The 19596-nt window shown below is 48.1% G+C and overlaps 1 long non-coding RNA gene and 1 gene segment (V, D, J or C); one reads left to right on the top strand and one right to left on the bottom strand.

Moving 5' to 3' along the window:
• Positions 1-7220: 7220 nt before the first annotated feature.
• Positions 7221-12522, bottom strand: LOC135362585 (immunoglobulin lambda variable 1-40-like). The segment is given in 3 exon segments: positions 7221-7260; positions 12078-12363; positions 12477-12522. Coding segments are annotated over 3 exon segments (372 nt in total).
• Positions 7269-14855, top strand: LOC135362586 (uncharacterized). The gene is made up of 3 exons (XR_010407465.1): positions 7269-7318; positions 10454-10684; positions 13818-14855. It is a non-coding gene; the product is annotated as an uncharacterized LOC135362586 (long non-coding RNA).
• The last annotated feature ends 4741 nt before the right edge of the window (positions 14856-19596 follow it).

The following is a 19596-nucleotide window of genomic DNA, read 5'->3' as shown; positions in this document are numbered from 1 at the left end:
TCTGCATCCCACTGGGTCTGATTTCTAGATACCCTGGTCCTTCAGGTCTGCTGATGATATTGTTGAGTCTCACTGTCAGAAAGAGTCCTGGTCTATGGGAATGTAAGCACATGCATATATTATGTGATATTTAATTAAAGGAACATCTCTTTTGCATGGAGGTCAGAGACCAGTAGGGGGAGCTCTCGTGCCCACCACTCCTCAATTGCAGACCAGGCAGGAGGACAGACTTGGCAAGTCTGCAGGCCTGTAACTAGTCCCTTCCTACCTCAGGAAGAGGAAGATTTCTTCCCGCCCTGGCAACAACCCAGCGAATGAGAAATTGTCACAACGCAACCAATGACAAGGCATGTAATTAGAATTCCCTTTTACTCCCTTGGACCTTTTGTCCCTCCCACACTAACCCTTTGCTCCATAAAAGAGCTTCCTTATCCTTTTTTGCCTGCCTTTGCCTGTGGTTTCGCCATACCTTTCCTGTCCTAGATTTCAAGTTTTTGCTTTTCTTCAATAAACCCATTATCACTGGGGAAAATAAATGGCACATTTGTACTTAACGTACAGGAAACAACTGAAGTGGCCAGTGACCCCCGCAGGAGATTCTAGAAAAAGCTGAAGGACCCGTATGTGCAACACCTGATGTCCCACACCAGGGAACAGTGGATCTGGTTTTGTTTGTTTGCTTGTTTGAATGTCCTGCAAGGGTTCTTCAGGGCATCAGTATAGAATGGACATATTCTAGGATATAAAAATGCTCAGTGATATGTGCAAAAGATTACAGTTTGGTAAAATTCACTAGATATGTAATTGTCATAACATCTGTAGATGAGATGTTTGATGAGAACAATTCCTAACAGCACATAAGTAATCAGTCGTATATTGCCTCCCTTCATCTACTTCTCCCTGGCAGAACCATCTCTCCTGTGAACACGGAGCCCACACACCCGTCATTCCAGCATCATGAGGTTTTCTGCCAGGACCTTTGTGCGACTTGGGACTGAGGAGTTGATACTGGACTTCCACGGACCACAGAGTTGATTTTGAGCTCTGTATTTAGCACATTTGGACAACTGATCATCTCACAGTCCCTTAGTCAAGTGAGCTATTAGCAGGAATTCATCCAACTAAATCATATTCTTCAGTTTCTTTGAAATTTCATGTTGTCTCCTCTCCTTAGCATTTACTCCACCATCTACCTGCTCCCGGTGATTTCTTTACCCAAGACTAGAGGCCACCATGTCCTTCTCTGTATATACATACAATTATTCACCCTTATAAGAGGAGGAAGTTAAATCTAGAGGACTTTATGGGAAGTAGGATAAGCCAGTCCCTGAGGGTAAATCCTACCGATTACCCTCACAGTGAAACTCCCAGAAGCAGAGAAGAGAAGGGCGGTTGCCAGGACTAGGGTAGGGGAAATGGCAAATATCTGTTCAGTGAGTATAAAATTTTAGTTTTGCAGGGTAAATAAGCCTCAGAGAATTGTGATACAACATAGCCTCTCTAGCTTATAATACAATATTGTATGCCTTAAAATATGTTAAGGAATTAGATCCTATGTCATGTGGTGAGGGAGAGAGGAGCCCTAGTCTTGATGCAGGGAGTCTATTTTGGGTGCTGAGAGGAATACAATCGTTGCTTTCATAACAAATTAGATAATTGATTTGACTCTTTTCAAAAAGTGTCAAGCATATTCAGAATTGTTTGGAGATAGAAAACCTGGGGTTACTACTTGGCAAAAGAAGGTGATGGCCATCCATGAGTCCTTCTTGTCAATCAACAAATGGGGCGGATGGGTTGTCAAGAGGGAAGCAGAGTCACCGGGGGAGAACGTGTGGAGTGAGAAGACTGGGGAAGCCACATCACTGAGGGGCACGTGGAAGAGACTCAAACCTAGCTGAGAGGGTAAGAGAGCCCCACTGTTATTTGTCGCTTTAATTGTTCACCTATTATCACAAGTGATTTCTTTCTACATCTGCTTTGGTGTCAAAGTGACAAAGCAGGAGGCTGGGTGGGAGGAATAGCACCTCCACTATTCAAGTGAGGACGGGCAGGAGAATATTGGTGAACACGAAAGAATGTACATTATTCTCTCTCCCTTTCCCTGCTGATTTCTTCATTTCTTTAAATCCCTGTTCCTCCTCACTTATTACAATCATGGATCCCATTATCATCATTGTAATCCATCCTTTATAACTGCACCATGGTTAGTCCCACTCACCTCACTAACCCACCCACCCATCCAATCCGCCATGTTGCTTTCTCTCCACTTGAATCTCCAGCTGAGTGTGGCTATAGGTGCACGTGGCCACACTGACTGCTCCCCTGTGAATGCGTGAGACCCCCTCTAGGGTGTCCCTAGTTCAGACACTGTGTGAGCTTTCATTTCTCACATCCTTCTCTGTAAAGCACGGTTATGTCCTTTCTTTTCTGCAATATGTGGCCAAGCTTCCCTCATTTCCTTGAAGTTACAGAGTATCTTCCATCCAGACTCCAAACAGGAAATTAGAAGCTAGAAGATGAGCTGCATGAAATCACCTACTACCTACTGACATATTTGTAGTTTGTTTCCTTATTCAAGACAAAAATCAGATGTTCACCATGTTTTCAAATGTGCTTTCATGGGGCATCCGGGTGGCTCAGATGCTTAAGCATCTGCCTTTGGCTCAGGTCATGATCTCCGGGTCCTGGGATGGAGCCCCACGTCAGGGTCCCAGCTTGGCGGAGAGTCTGCTTCTCCTTCTCCTTCTGCCTCTCCACCAGCTGTGCTCTCTGCCTTTCTCACTCAAGTGAATAAATGAAATCTTTAAAAAAACCAAAACAAAAAAAATAAAACAAATGTGCTTTCATATTCTTCAGGGAATAGTATGATTTCCTATAACATACAGATTGCACACATCTCAGGATGCTTCCTCTCAGTGTAACACGACTCACATTCGTCTTAAGGTTGAGCTTGTTTCAAGCTTATGCACGCCATGTTTGCTGACCTAAGTCCCTTGGTCCAGAGCAGAATTACCCTACTTTCCTTGACATTTGTAGACTGCTGGCTTGAAGGGGTTAACGCCTGACCACATTGAAAGCCGCTGTCAAGGGTGCAAGCAAGTCTGTTCGGGGTCATGTCCACACAGGACTGACAGCCTGAGCACCTGGTTCTCCTGCAGAGTCCCCAGCCTCACCTGTACCTCCCCCTGTAACACCCTCGGGTGGCACCTGGTCAGGGAAGGTGGTCTTTGAGGTGTTGGTCCACCATCTTCGCAGGGTGCTGGCTTCCTGAATAAAGCACCTTCTTTTGGGGGCACCTGGGTGGCTCCGTCGGTTAAGCGGCTGCCTTCGGCTCAGGTCATGATCCCAGGGTCCTGGGATCGAGCCCCATGTCGGGCTCCCTGCTCGATGGAGAGTCTGCTTCTCCCTCTCCCTCTGCCTGCCTCTCTGCCTACTTGTGCTCTCTCTATTTCTCTGTCAAATAAATAAATAAAATCTTTAAAAAAAAAAAAAAGCACCTTCTTTTGCCACCATTTGCCTCTTGAGTATTGATTTTCCAGTGGTGAACAACCCAGCATGAGTTCAGAACCAGTTCTCTGTCCAGTAACATGAGCATTTTTATTCGTTGGTAATATTACTAGTGTCACTTTCATTAATTTTAACTTACAAAAATAATTATTATTATAATTATTACGGAAATAATGGAAACTTTATTTTAGATATTTCTAAAGATTTTACTATTTATCTTATCATTGCAATATATTTTTTAAAGATTTTATTTATTTATTTGAGAGAGGGAATGAGAGACAGACAGCAGGAGAGGGAGGAGGGTCAGAGGGAGAAGCAGACTCCCTGTCGAGCAGGGAGCCTGATGCGGGACTCGATCCCGGGACTTCAGGATCATGACCTGAGCTGAAGGCAGTCGCTTAACCAACTGAGCCACCCAGGCGCCCTATCTTATCACTGCAATATTTTTAAACTAAATGCCCTGACCTTTCTGTAAGCAGAAAAATTAGGGATCCCGGTAAAAAGAAAAAAAAAGGGAGACACAACTTTCCTGACCCAAAAGCAGTCATCTTAAGCCCCCAGGTTTTTTCCATTATCTGTGCCCTGCAGGATCTACTTGCCCAACACCCATCTTCCCAAATGTCCTAGGAAGTGTTTGAACAAAGAAATGTAACAACCCTGGTCCTTAAGGATTTTAAGGGACCAAAGGGAATGCAAAATCTAGCAGTCTCTACCAGACCAGGACTTAGTGCAACCACATCAGAGACAATAACTCGGTGGTAAACTCCCAGGACTGTGTCAAAACTGAAGACTAACGGACGCACATTCTTGAGTTCTTTTTGCAGGATGAAACCATTCCCCACAGGGTTACTGAGGTTAAAACTGTCACCAGCAAGACCCCCAGGGAAACCCCTTCTTCTTCACAGGAATGTTAACCTTGCATTTCAGAGGCAAACACCACGAATGGTCCCGCAGCCGAGATGGGTTTGAGCTCCTGCACCAACTCGTCCTGCACAGAAGGACCATGGCGTGTCCTCCGGTGACTCTGCCTCTTATAATGTTAACTCTCGGCACTGGGAGGAGCACAAGCTTCAGGAACCCACCACAGGACACAGCACAGCTGGTGTTCTCAGTCCCCCTGCACGACCCTGTGCCCACCTTTACCTGGGATGACAGGACTCCCCTTTGTAACCGGTCAGCCTAACCCTGAATAACAGCACCCGCTCACCCCCCTCAGGGAGCCACAGCTTGGGAAATTCCTCCCCTGATCCCCTTGTTTGCTGCAGAGAACGTTTCCTCTGTGTGATGTCACCTGGGGTAGCCTCTCCCTGAACCTCACCAAGCACACACCTCAGGGTAGTTCTGGGACACCTGCACCTAATGTATTTCATGCCGTCACCGGAAAACCTGGCTCCTTCTCCCTACTGTCTTTTTGTGATTTTAGCCCCATTTATCGAATGTATTTGTAAGAAATTGCAGAGAAATATTAGTTGATAACTGTCATAGCAATTATCTATGTCCAATCATATTCCCATTTATATTTGTGTTAGATGCTAGTAAAAAAGGAAATAAGGTACTTAATTTTAAAAGTATCTATATTTAACAGTGGTCTTTATTATTATTTTTTTTTCATAAACAAATTTTTCATGAAAAATTCTGGGTAGCTGAGGTGATATTCACCGACAAAATTTGAAAAACCCATTATGTCTCTTAAAAACACCTGCACAATTAAGAAGACAGAGGAAACTATGCAAGACTCACACCCTATTAACACGTGAGACAGATTATGTACCAACTTCACACAACCTGTATGAAAGTAAATGAACAAATAAATAGAACACTAATGAGTGAATCCAGACACCCTGGCTCCCAGGCTCAGACCACAAGCCATGAGCTTCAGTGGAAAGAAAAGTCGGTTCCAGAGAAGTCTGTGGGGGACAGTAGGGGAAGCTAGCAGCGGCCTGAACCACCATCCGAGGAGAGAGTCCCTGAGTGTGATGCCACAGGACAGCCAGGGGGACACCCGAGCCCTGCCCACAGGACGGGCATCCAGGGCGAGCAGGAGGGAGTCAGGAGGACTCAGAGGCTGTGCTGTGGGCAGATGGGGTGAGACCGTGAGGAGGGGAGCCCTGGGAACACCTCAGCGATAGGGAAAGAGGGGGAAGGAGACATTTAGCGTCTCCTAGGCACAGGGGAATAGGGAAAAGGGAAAGGAAGCACAGCCGACCTCCCACCACAAGTAAAGCAAAAATGCATGAGACAAAAACTTGAAAAATGGTCTAATTAACACATAATATAATTTTCATAACACAGTAAACAACCACTGGCTAATGTATTGAAAAAAATGGGAGCACGCACAAATGTATAGATTAAAAGGTGACAAGAAGGCCAATATGGAAAAATAAATTAGGCTCATTTCAACATCTTATGCATTAAAATTAGAACCTTACAGACAGATTAGCAAGGCCTCCGCACAAGAGTGCCGTGTACATACCTGAAGCGATCCGCATATTTCCCGATGGCGGAGGTGACGTCCCCACAGCAATGCACACGCTCCTCAGGCCGGTGAATGGAGCGCTGACAAGGACAAATGTTCTGGGGTTCAGTCCCTGTGAAATGGGCACAGTCGGGAACTCACTGCAGACCGGAGGGAATTGGGGGCCACAGAGGGCTGAGTGCAGGGGGACCCTGGCCTGACTGCTGCTGGGAAGGGGGATTTCTCTGCAAGCCTCTCCTTCACCTGCTTCCCTAATGCCTGTTTTCCATGGGACAGTGACCCTCCAGGGAAGGACAGAGGTCCTGGTATGCTGTCCCTGATCAGGCTTCCTCCGTGCAGTGGGGTCTAGCAGGAGGTACCTGTGCAGTCCTGACCCAGGGGAGCCTGTGACCCTCTGTGCAGCTGAGGACAAGACACGGGGAGCAGAGAGCAGAGGGAATCTCTCCCCACGGGGGGGGCAGTGCTCAGAGGAGGCAGGCTGGCTCTGGGGGCTGAGTGTGAACAGGAACTTGCAGTGTAGACACACCTTCACAGAGAAAAACAGTGAGTGTGAGAACGTGGGGCCCTTCCTGAGCAGGGCTGACATTACCCCCAGCGACTGTGGGGACAGAGCAGGTCTGGGTAAGTCTCTGCACTAGGAGGCGCACTGGCCTCATTAACAGAGCAAAGGATGCCCCTATAGGCCTGTGCTCTCAGGACTCCTGACCGACCTTCCCCCACCTTGACAGGAGCTGACAAAGCTCCCCTCTGAATATTCATCCCAAATAGGAAATGAAAAGAACCCACTCACTCCTGCTCTGGGAGTCAAGGCTTTGCAAGTTATTCCCTGTGATCTCCTTATTTGCTGCAAATACGGATTCCTTTGTGTGACTCCACACCCGGCTCGGTCTCTAAATGTAACTCAGGATGGAGCAAACTCACAGTAGTTCCCAGACACAGTATCTTCATTTTCCTCTCCCTCTCTCTCTATATAACTTACAGTACTTAAATGTATAACTTATAATATATGATATGTATATGCAGCATGCAACTTGTAACATACACATGATAAAATATTCATATATAATCTACAGTATTTAAATGATACATGATATTTATATTTACTAGAGTATGTATAAAGTAATGATATAAGTAATTCAATATCATATATTGTACAGATATATTGTTTTTATAATGGTTATATAGTAAATACAATTTTATAATATGTAATATTTATCATAATTTGTTATATATGTCACTATTTTGTTCCTTTTCCCCCTAACAAGGACCCGGATGACCTGGACGGCAGAGTACCACAGTCTGACAGGCCCTGGAAGGAAAGCTGGAGGCTCTAAGGTGACAAAAAGAATGGGGCTTGTCTGAGAACAAAGCGGTGCAAATGCCTCCCCACCCCAGCAGCTTTTCTCTTCAGCCCTAAAGGCAACTCCTTGTCTATGGGGGAGGAGGCCATAGAGGATTCAGGGCAGGACAGAGAAGCCCCAGAGTCAGCTGCATGAGGCCACATTGGTGGCTTTCCCCTCCTCCCCGCCACAGGGGTCTCTCTCTTGCCCTGGGCCCCGGTAGCACGGCAGGTGATTATTTTTCATGAGGAGAACAGCTCCAGGTGTGGGCAGGTCTGTCCCTGTCTGAACACCAGCCTGGGCAAGGCCTCCATGGGGTGGCGGATGGAGCAGGAAGGAGGGAGGGTGTCAGAGCTGAGCCCCCACGCAGCTGCAGGGACACAGGTTCTGCAGTCACACTTCAGTGAAGACACCACCTGCCAAGTGTGCAAGAATGAGTAGAGTACTTCCCTGCTTGGTCTGGACCAGAAGCCTGTCCACACACGCCCAGTCCCACAGCGCCACCTGCTGGGCCGAGACACCAAGTCGTCCAGCCCATCTGACACATCCCAGCGCTCCTGCAATGATGTCCCGACGTTAGCAACTGGATCATTCCAATATCATTGCCCAGAGCAGTAGAAAGAAGAGGTGTCCACTGTGGTGTTCGAGCTGACAGGTTATTTCCAGATCAAGAATGACCTCCAGATGGTTAAATACATGGTGTATTGCACACCGCTTACGTTACCAGGTATTTCAGGATTACCTGACATTGGAGTTTGCCTCTTCCAGGAGCTTGGGCTCATAACCAGTCTACCATCATCTTGAACCAAATAAAAGGCCTAAAGTTGTCCGAGTACCAAGGGGGTTCACACCTCACAGTAATTCTACATGGACCCGTCTTCCAGTTTGACAGTTGTTGTTGCTGTGGGTTTCGATTCTCCTGTGAGGTCCACTCAGCCTGCACTGCAAGGACGTTTGATGCCTGTCTCTGCCATGGGAACAGGACACTGTCAGGGACATGCGTCTTCTGCTCCTGCTCACTTTTCCAAGTTCAAAGTGTCCTTGAAATTTAGCCTGACAAATGGTTACATATTTGACTCTCTTATATACTTAATATATTTTATTTTATTTTTTATTTCTTTGAAGATTTTATTTATTTATTTTTAATTTTTTTAATTTTTAAAAATTTTTAAAAGATTTTATTTATTTGAGAGAGAGACCGCACATGAGAGGGGGGAGGGTCAGAGGGAGAAGCAGACTCCCCGCTGAGTATGGATCCCCATGCAGGACTCGATCCTGGGACTCCAGGATCATGACCTGAGCCGAAGGACGTCACTTAGCCAACTGAGCCACCAGGCACCCGCACCAACTGTTTTGTGATTGGTGCAGGTAAGGAAGGGTCAGGAAGGAACCCCCTCTGTGCTCCTGACGCAGTGCTTCTGTCAGCACTGAGAGGAGAGCCCTGCTTCCAGCTCTCGGCTTCCTCAGGGTGTGGTCCCTGGGAGAGGACACTGCCCTCCCCGCACCCAGCCCCTCTCTGCTGGTTGACCAGCTCCCACCCTGTCCTCCAGCCTCCAGCATCTCCCACCACCTTCCCCCTGGAGCCAGATTCCTCTATCTCTGAGGTCAGTGTCATCAAAAGATAACCTCTCAAGCTTTGAAACCCTTCTTGGACTGTTGGATTATTTGAAGATGGAGAAAAAAAAAAAAGTGTTCCACACCACTAATTGCACTTTATATTTACACTGCAACTGTGCAGTTAGAAACCTGTAAGATTCTCATGGCACCTGGGTGGCTCAGTTGGTTAAGCGTCTGCCTTCGACTCAGGTCATGATCTCAGAGTCCTGGGATTGAGCGCCGCTGAGCAGGGAGCCTGCTTCTACCTCTCCCTCTGCCTACCGCTCTGTCGACTTGTGCTCTCTCTCTGTCAAATAAATAAATAAAATCTTTAAAAAAAAAAAAAGAAACATAAGATTCTAAGTATAAAATATAAGTCTGATAACAAGTATCTGGCACAAGTTTTGGCTTGGCTTCTAGCCTGGACGGGCTGTTAAATGGTCAATCTAGAGGTTTCTTATACAAGTTCCAGCAAAGCAGGTTTTAAAGAGCCTCTATGGTTGATTGCCTTTCTTGCTGCACTTATGTAAATAATCAGACCAAGTTCTTTTTGAAAACACAATTACTTGGTGAGCAAATTACTGTTAATTTGGCTATACTTAGTAGAAATCAGGGTGATTGTAGAAAAAAATGTTTCAGTAACACACCAGAGTGATTACTTGATTCCAATCCTGTTCATTAAAACCTGGACTAGTTCCTGATATTCTCTAGCTTCCTACAATGTCTGGCTACAAGTCTCAAAACTAACATTAGGATTTTTCTCCCACCTTTCTGAGTTGGGCCCAAACTGCCTTTTCCCCTGAAGTCCTGAAAAGTAAATACAAACAATACGATGCAAACTTCAGAAAAACCTCCAGAGCAGCTCACATAGAGACGGTCTTCATACCTGTTGCTCTGTGGGCCACTCAGGGATCAGCAGACACATTTGAACTACAAACCAGGAAAATCTGTCAGAGTGTCACAACTTTCTGTCACTCTCTCTGAAGATATTTGAGCTTGACATCTAGAAGTCTTCTCCCCTGGGTACCCTCAGAACTTGGGAACTGCTTTATACTTTGATACAATCGTTAACCATCATTTTCTTTGTTTCCATAGAAATGCCTCTTGTTTAATACCTAATTTCTAGAACCCAGGGCTTATTTTGAGAATACACCTGCATCCCCCCTCCTGAAATAAGTTTAACTAAACTGGCTTGTTGTCAGGAGAGTGTCAACCAAACTGAACGATCGTCTAGCCCAACTTTGGACATGTGTCACTTTGGGAAGTTTCAGAGGAGGGAGGGAACTGGCCAAGACTAGGCTGCCCCAAGTTGAGACACTTTGGTGTGACCATTATTTTCTTAAAAGGAAAGGAAACTCACCAGATTTAGGAAAAACTCTATACCTCCCCCAAAACTGCCTGCTTGTACCAGGAAGAGAACTATTAGTAGCGTGTCCTCTTTACCTAAGACATGTATCTACATAGCAGGACAACCTTTGTTTTGCAAACATCTCTCACCTTCCTGCTAATGCTCTTTCTCCTCTTTGATCCTCAGATCCCTATTCCTCTACTTCACCCATATAAGTGTCATGTTGCCTGATTGTCTTTGGAATTCTGCATGTCTGTGTGGATTCACGTTATTCAGGCTATTAAGTTTGATTTTGACCTGCATATCCACCAAATATCAATTTGAATCTGATCCAGCCAAATGGACCTTGAAGAGCACAGGAAATACTTCCTCCCCAACACCAGACACAGGTGACGTTTCATCAAGGGTCCGACAAGAGTAAGTAGATACGTGCATCCCTAGGACTCCTGACGAACAGTCCCTTGGTTCAGGGGCTGATCCTATCTCTTGGAAACATGAGATATAAGTCATCCTGCATCAGAGATGGGCACTCATACTGTCCCAGTTTGTGGAACCCCCTCCACCCACTGTTCCCAAGCCCCACCCCCCCACCTCTAACCTCTCCTTCCCACTCACATTCTCAGTCCGTGCTTCCCCCAGGTCATGAGGACTCTTACATTCCTCCCTATAAACTCCTTGTCCAGAACTCTTCGTCTGACTGGGACAGAGTCCACAGCCCCTGCCGAGTGCCACCTGCATGGTCCCTCGTGTTCCTTCATTGTCTCTGCAGAACGGGGATGCCATTATGACACATGAGATTCTGGAGTTCCCTGTGAACCCCTCCAATGCTCCCACTCCACCCCACCAACCTCACCCCTCCCCATAATCCTGACACACAGCTTTCCATGACGACATGTTTAGCTTCTGTGTCCTCTCTCTTCTCCCACACACTCTCATCTCCCTGAGCCTGCAGACCCTTCCTGTCAAGTCCACATATGTCCCACATCCCTAGACTAACATGGTAGGTGCTCAGTAAGTGGTGTGAATGCACACTCACTGGACAGTGCTCTATCCTCCGTCAGACACAGGTGGACTCCCTGTCTCTGGTTCTATCCTGACCTGTCACAGTGATATGGGATTGTGAAGCCTAATGGTCAAGAAAGAATTCTTGAGACATTTAATGTTGAAAAAAGATGAATTTGCTATAGCCCGGAGACAGGACCCATGGGCAGAAAACTCACTGGCATTGTGAGGAGTGACTGATTATATACTTTTTAATTAGTGGAGGTGAGGGATAGTGTAAATATCTAAGGAATTTGGAAGCCAGGCTTTCAGGAATCAAGGGGCTAGCTGCCGTGAAGATGAGGTTACTTCAGTCTTTAATCAAACACACACATGAAGGCGCTAGGGCAGCCATGAGGTCCTTGAGGGAGGTCACACTCCGCATGGGTCAGATATCTATCAGGGGCTGCAGCTGTAGGAGATTTACATTAAGCGACATTTCTCCTGCCTTTTTTCCCCTCATCAGCTGACTCTGTTACCCAGGCAGCCTGCCCCTGGCACCCAGGAGTTTCTCCTCAATAGGAGAAAACCAAACAATGTCTTCCTGCTGAAGAGAGGCTGGAGGGGCTGAATTTAAGAGAATTTGGAATATTTTGTAGCCAATGTTCCTTGAGATTAGTTCAGACTACAGTGTAGACCAAAAAAGGAAGGAGCTGACTTGGCCAAGGAGGGGGAGCTGCACGGGACCCGTTGCTGAGGGACAGCAGGTTTTTGTCTCACTTCGCCACAGGCCGGGAGCACTGTGTGAGCACTGAGACTGCTGTCCCGCGCTGAGCAGTAATACTCAGCCTCGTCCTCAGCCTGGAGCCCAGTGATGGTCAAGGTGCCTGAGCTGCCAGACCTGGAGCCAGAGAATCGATTTGGGACCCCTGAGGGTCGATTGCTATCATAATAGATGACGGTTCTGGGGGCTTTTCCTGGGAGCTGTTGGTACCACTTAACACCATAACCACCCCCGATGTTGGAGCTGCTTCCAGTGCAGGAGATGGTGAACGTCTGGCCCAGAGCCCCAGACATGGAGGGCGGCTGAGTCAGCACAGACTGGGCCCAGGACCCTGCAAGGGGGAGAGACACAGACAGGGTGATGCTGCGGTCTAGAGACAAAAAGAGGAAGGAGGGCCCTTCATGTCCTCCCAGGGCCCCTTCCCCTGTCCCTGCATCCACTCACCTGTGCAGTGAGTGAGGAGGCTGAGGACGAGAGGGGACCAGGCCATGGTGGAGGTCATCACCGATCCTACCTTCTGTGGCCCCACAACTGAGCAGAGCCTCCTCTCATCTCTCCCTTCCCCTCTTCATCCTCTGAGAGAGGGAGGGCCCATCCATGCAAATGAGGCCCCAGCCCTCTGAACCCTCCCTGGCCCAGTTTCAGTTCCCTGTGCCTGAGGATGTCAGGGGGAGTGGACAGGGTAGGGGTTGTGGGGGCAGGGGTGGAGAGGTCAGAGCTGTGAGCCCTGAGCAGAGGGCACAGGCAGGGCCATGTGGCAGGGCCCAGCTCTGATCACCCCTGACTCCTCAGAAAAGGAACCAGAGCGCCCCCTGGTGTCCAGACCCAGACACATCATTGTGTGACATGCTGGCCAGAGCCCATCAGACACATGTCCACACCACCGCCTTACAAACTGTTTTGACCACTGTTCCCTGCATTTGGGCCTGACCAGATGTCCCTATATGTCACCTCCCCCTAAGTCAAGTCTCACTATATGCCCTGCTAAGAGTCTTCAGAATGAGTCTGTCCATGGTTCCCTTCTCTGCTCCTGCGTCAGGACTGAGGTGATGTCTCTACACAAACTCTTCTAGATCAGGATCCAGTCCAGAGTAGTGACAGGTCGCCAGGGACAAAGTGTCGATTCTGTGCAGGATGCTGGGACTTTCCTCTTATGTGCTTTTTCCCTGATTTCCAGAGCTCTCCTTCCTCTGAGGTCCCCAAAGCACTGAGGAGACAGGGAATGATTCTCTCCAGACTCTGGGTAGAAGCCGTCCCGTGCATTCCTACAGGGTCACACACTGAACATCTTGTCACCTTTCACTGTTTCAAACTGCGTGAAACAACAGGTTTCCACACATTGGGCAGGGATTCCCTCCCCGGCTCTGTCCTCCCAGCACAGACACGAGTCTGCAGGAGCCCTGCCACGTGAGTGTGTGTGGCCCTGACCTCAGAGCACAAAGGACAAACATGCTGGAAGTTCTAAGAAGAAAAAGGTGACAGCTGTAGATGCTCTGAGAGGGACCTGTTTATGTGTCAGTCACCACACAGCCAACCTCGTACTTCAGATGAACGTGTTTTATTTTATACGTAATTCTATTCAGTGAGATTGATTTAAACTCAACGACCATGTCAGTGTGAAGATGCAGGTACAATCAGGAATGTACTTTCCCCAGACCTGTGCTTAGTGCAGAGAGAATCTGGGTGGAAAACACTGGTACAGAAATGCCTTCTGTTCTCAGAAGAATAGGAGTTTTTAGTCTTTGTCTAAAATCACTTATTTGTACCATGTGTCTGGTCTCCCAGGTAGGAAAGCTCAACGTGGTGCCCATTGGAACCCCTTGAGGGGCCTGTTCCTATGAACTCAGAACCATCCTGCTGACAAAATTAGCAAACACATCCAGAGCTTCCAGGACAGAGGGATTTGGGGTCAGACCACTCTCTGGGGTGAGCACAGCTCTAGTCCCTGCAACTGTGTCCAGCATGTTCAGGATGGAACCTTTATTCATTCAGCCACCCATGACTACGGGAATGGATATCTACCACCCAAGGGCAAGTGGACCCAGAAGCTTCTGTCAAAGGTCCCAGATGTGAGTGTTGGCAAGGTGGAGATAAGGGGGAAGGTGTGTCTGAGGTCACAGGCCCTGTGGCCCTGGGTTGGGACAGAAGACTTTCCATCGGAGTGCAGCCTGGCTGGAGGTGTCACTGGGGTGACTGAGGGAGTGACAGCGCAGGGCGGAGAGCACAGGGAGGGTGTGTCTCATGTCCCCCATAGACCTTGAGCTCTAAGGGAGCAGCACTGAGGCTGGGGTCCCAGAATCAAGGTATCGATCAGCCTCAGGCCCTGACTGGAACCCAGAGGTGATGGGGGGGGGGAGCTGCCCATGGGGACAGAGACTCCCCCTGGGATTCCTAAGCATCAGCCTCAACCCAGGACAAAAATAAAGCTATGTGACCCCTGTCCCTCACCCCTGAGGGATGTTTCGCCATGGTGATTCTCTTTATAAACCCCAGGGTCCTGATCCTGCATTTAGAGGTAAGGATCTCAAAGATTTTTACTGGAAAAGGATTTATTTTCGCCAGGAAGACTCATGTGAGAGCAAAACTATTAACAATTTACTGAATCAGAAGTCCAGGTCCTGATGAGTAACAAGAAATCTGTCGTGGTACCTGGGTGGCTCAGTCATTAAGCATCTGCCTTCAGCTCTCGTCATGGTCCCAGGGTCCTGGGATTGAGCCCCACATGGGGCTCCCTGCTCCTCGGAAAGACTGCTTCTCCCTCTCCCACACCCCCTGCTTGTGTCCCCTCTCTCGCTGTGTCTTTCTCTGCCAAATAAATAAAATCTAAGCAAAAAAATCTCTCAATTTTTTTTTTAATATCTGCAGACACAAGACCTACATCTGTGGGGTTTTCAGGTTTCTGGAAGCACAGGGTGGGGCGGAGCACGCAGCCCCCTTCTTCCTGTCCCGCATCCCAGCCAGACCTAAAAGACCCCATGTCCCCAGGGGTCTACCAGGGAGTGAGAAAAAGATATTCCTGATGGTTTTGTGTGCGTGAGAAAACACTACAGCCTGGTACTTTAGGAATTATAGAAAAATATTTCTGTGGTGGAATTCCTGTCGACAGAATTCTTAAGAATGAGAATCTGGAGCATAAGAAAAATAACGACATATCTTAAGATATGCAGGTGATCCTTTCTCTGTGGATTCCTCCAAGACTCCCCATGGGTGGGGGCATCAGTTAATTCTGAAGTGGGTCAAAATCAGCAGATCCCATGTGCAAATATATAAAGGTAGATGAATACATCCTTTTCACGACATGTAATAACTTTACTTTCATATTAACGAGACTGATTGGGGGTGCCTGAGGGGCACAGTAGGTTTAGCTTCCGACTCTAGGTTTGTCTCAGTTCATGATGCCAGTGTCCTGAGCTCCAGCCCCGCAAAGGGCTCCGCACTCAGAGCAGAGCCTGCTTAAGACGATCTCTTCCTCTCCGTCTGCCTCTCCCAATTGTTCTCTCTCTAAAATAAATAAATAAATCTCTAAAAAAATAGAGACTCACTGGGAGTGTTGGGCACACAAAATGGAGCCTGGGGTGAGAGCAGGAAGGAAAAGTGGGGGGTTGCATGCAGCTGTATTTTCTGGTCTCTCTCCAGCCTGAAGATGGACACTGGAGACTGGAAACTACAGGAAGGTCATTTCCAGTTTTCTCTGACTCCTGATGTGGAGGCAGAGCTCAGACTGAAGAGCCAGAGGGAGAGACTGAAGCCTGAGGGATGCAGGAGCAAAGAGAAGAGAAGGAGGGTGTGGGGGGTGTTGTCAGGGAGAGTCTGTAGGATCTGGGTTTTAGACCCACTTCCTCGTTGTCTGAGACTCTGTGAGGAGTGGTCGCTGCTCCCACCGCCGTGAGCTGCAGCCCAGTGATAGTCCGCCTCGGCCTCAGCCTGCAGCCCCGAGATGCGCAGAAGCCCTGCATTGGCCGAGGCGTCTTTGGAGCCTGAGAAGCGGCTGGGGACCCCAGAGCCCTGGTGCTTATCAGAGTCTGAGGAGTAGGAAAGCAGACCCCGGGGATGGCTCCCTGGCTGTTGCTGGATCCAGTAGATGTTCAAGCTGCCAACATGATGTCCCTGCTTAGGTGCAGGTCAGTCTGGCCGTTGTTCCCGGAGATGCAGAGAGGGAGGGCGGCCGGGTCAACACGGGCTGGGACAGGGAACCTGCCAACACACACACTCATAGGATATTGGATAGGTTCAAAGTAAATTTTCTCTAGACTCGGAAGCAGAGAGGTGATGCTGGCTGTTCCCTGAGACTTGTCCCTACCTGTGCAGTAAAAGAGCATCCCCAAGAAGACAGGAGTGCAGGCCATGATGACACAGACCCAGGTTCCCCAGTGGGCTGGGCTGCCCTACGCCTCCTCTTCTCCTCCAGCCTCTGCCACATGAGGGGCTCTATATGCAAATACAGTCCATCCATTTAGTCGGTGCCCCTCCCTTTCCCTGATCCCTGGTGCTGGAACTCAGTTCACATCACACACTGAGGAGGATGGAAGTTGGCTTCAGCCCTGGGGCCAACCCTGGGAGGAAGCACCTGCTGAGACCACATACAGGTCCCCTCGGGACACTCTGCCAGACCCGAGGGGACACAGCTGCTGAGTCCCATCAGTGAGCACAAGACGCAGCCCTCAGGACCAGACATCTTTGTTTTTTGTTTTTTGGGCTTTTTTATTATGTTATGTTAGTCACCATACACTTCTTAGAATGGTTCTCACTAATGAGCTGCTTTTTTAGCGGAAGGTAGTTCCACAGGCCACCTTTTGGTCCTGGGCACACATGTCACCCCGGTCCAAAGCCCTGAGAGTCCAGCTGGGGTCTGCATCTCACTGGGTCTGATTTCTAGATACGATGGTCCTTCAGGCCTGCTGATGATATTGTTGAGTCTCACTCTCAGAAAGAGTCCTGGTCTATGGGAATGTAAACACATACATATATTATGTGATATTTAATTAAAGAAACATTTCTTTTGAATGGAGGTCAGAGACCAGTAGGGGGAGCTCTCGTGCCCCCCACTCCTCAATTGCAGACCAGGCAGGAGGACAGACTTTGCAAGTCTGCAAGCCTGAAGCTAGTTCCTTACTCCCTCAGGAAGAGGAAGACTTCTTCCTGCCCTGGCACCAGCCCACCCAATGAGAAATTGTCACAACGTAACCAATGACAAGCCCTGTAATTAGAATTCCCTTTTACTCCCATGGACTTTTTGTCCCTCCCATACTTAGCCTTTGCTCCATAAAAGAGCTTCCTGATCCTTTGTTCCCTGCACTTGCCTGTGGTTTTGCCATACCTTACCTGTCCTGGCTTTCAAGTTTTTGCTTTTCTTCTATAAACCCATTATCACTGGGGAAAATGAATGCCACATTTGTATTAAGTGTTCAGAAAAACAACTGAAGTGCTCAGTGACGCCCACAGGAGGTTCTAGAAAAAACTGAAGGACCCCTATGTGCAACACCTGATGTCACACACCAGGGGACAGTGGATTTGGTTTGTTTGTTTCCTCGTTTGAATGTCCTGCAAGGGTTCCTCACTTACTTACAATCACGGATCATCATTATCATCATCATCATCATCCATTCTTTATAACTGCATGGTTAGTCCCATTCACCTCACTAACCCACCCACCCACCATTTCCCCATGTTGCTTCCTCTCCACTTGAACCCCTGGCTGCCTGTGGCTGCGGCTGCACGTGGCCATGCTGACTGCTCCCCTGTGTGTGAGACCCCCTCTGGGGTGTCCCTAGTTCAGACACTCTGTGATCCTTCACTTCTCACATCCCTCTCTGTAATGCATGGGTATGTCTTTCTGTTCCTGCAATATATGGTCAAGCTTCCCTCAATTTCCTTGAAGTTAGGAAATATCTTCCAGCCAGAACCCAAACAGGAAAATAGAAGCTAAAACATGAGCTACATGAAATCACCTACGATCTGTTGACATGTTTATACTGTGTTTTCTTATTCAAGACAAAACTCAGATGTTCATCATGTTTCAGATGTGCTTTCATATTCTTCAGGGAACTTTATGATTTCCTTTAACATACAGATTGCACACATCTCAGGATGTTTCCTCTCAGGGTAACAGCAGTCGACTGGTCTTTAGGGTGAGCCTGTTTCAAGCTTATGCACTCCGTGTTTGCTGACCTAAGTCCCTTGGTCCATAGCAGATCTACCTGAATTTCCTTGATATTTGTAGACTGCTGGCTTGAAGGAGTTAACACCTGACCACATTGCCCGATGTCAAGGATGCCAGCAAGTCTGTTCGGGGTCATGTCCACACAGGACTGACAGCCTGAGCACCTGGTTCTCCTGCACAGAGCCCGCACCCTCACCTGCACCTCCCCCTGTAACATCCTCGGGAGGCACCTGGATGGGGAAGGTGGTCTTTGAGGTGTTTGTCCACCATCGTCGTGGGTCCTAGGCGAGAGGTGTCTTTGGGCTGTGCTTTTCATCTCTGAAGGACCCTGCTGATGCACACTGTCCACCAGGGGTTACAATACCAAGGAGTCCCATCAGTGGGTCCGTGTGAGCAGAAAAAGCTAGGGGTCCCCAGGAGAAAAAAACAAAAACAAAAACAGATGGGCTACAGCTTTCCTGACACAAGAGAAGTCATTTTGGGCCCCCAGCTAGTTCCTGTGATCTCTGCCCTTGTGTCTCTACTTTCCCAGCACACATCTTGCAGATCTTCCTAAGAGGTGTCAGAATTAAGAAGAAATGAAAACTAACAAACAAAACAGAACAGAAAAACTCCAGTAGTTAAAGATTTAAGGGAACAAAGGGAATGCAATATGGGCAGGCTCTACCAGGCCAGGAACAGTTTATCTAACCACATCAGAGATAATGAATCAATCAGTGGTGAACCCCCCAGTGCTATTTTCAAGGAAACCAGGCCCTGCATACCTTGCCCCATATAAGGAGCTCAAACCCTTTCCAATTTATCCTGGCTCTGGGAGCAGGTCCCTAGCCCTGTCCCCTTGTGGGGCAGCCACCTCGGCTTCACTATACTGTTCAAGTCTCTGCACTAGGAGGAGCAGGGAGAAAGTGAAACAAGGAAGAGTAGGAGAAGTGAAGAGCATCTAAAGCAGACAGAAAGGACCCCCTCTGTCGAATTCATTGCCGGTTCCCAGCACAGAGCCCCTGCCCCTCCAGAGGGGAGCTGTCTGAGGAAACTGCAAGATGTGCCGGAATGACTGACTGAGGGCATGAGGAAGCTGGACAGGCACAGAGAACCTGCAAGATTGATCCAGTCACTGGGACACCTGGGTGGCTCAGTCGGTTCAGCGTCTGTTTTCTCTTCAGGTCCTGATCCCAGAGTCCTGGGATCGAGCCCCTCTGCCCCTGCCACCGCTCATGCTTGCTCTCTCTCTCTCACTCTTTCTCTCTCTCTTTCAAATAAATAAATAAAATCTCTTTTAGAAAAAGAAAAAATAGAGAATATTATTAGGAACTATTCCACAAGAAGGCATGAGATGAGATTAGCTTCACAAGAAAAAATAACACACTTTCAGAGAGCAGAAAATTTTATTTGTTTGCTTCATAT

Source organism: Mirounga angustirostris, unplaced genomic scaffold, assembly GCF_029215605.1.
Source record: "Mirounga angustirostris isolate CCGP_5_RB_7025 unplaced genomic scaffold, mMirAng1.0.hap1 SCAF_14, whole genome shotgun sequence".
NCBI classification, from domain to species: Eukaryota; Metazoa; Chordata; class Mammalia; order Carnivora; family Phocidae; genus Mirounga; species Mirounga angustirostris.
Note: the sequence above shows the minus strand (reverse complement) of the source record. Positions and strands in the feature narration are given on the sequence as shown.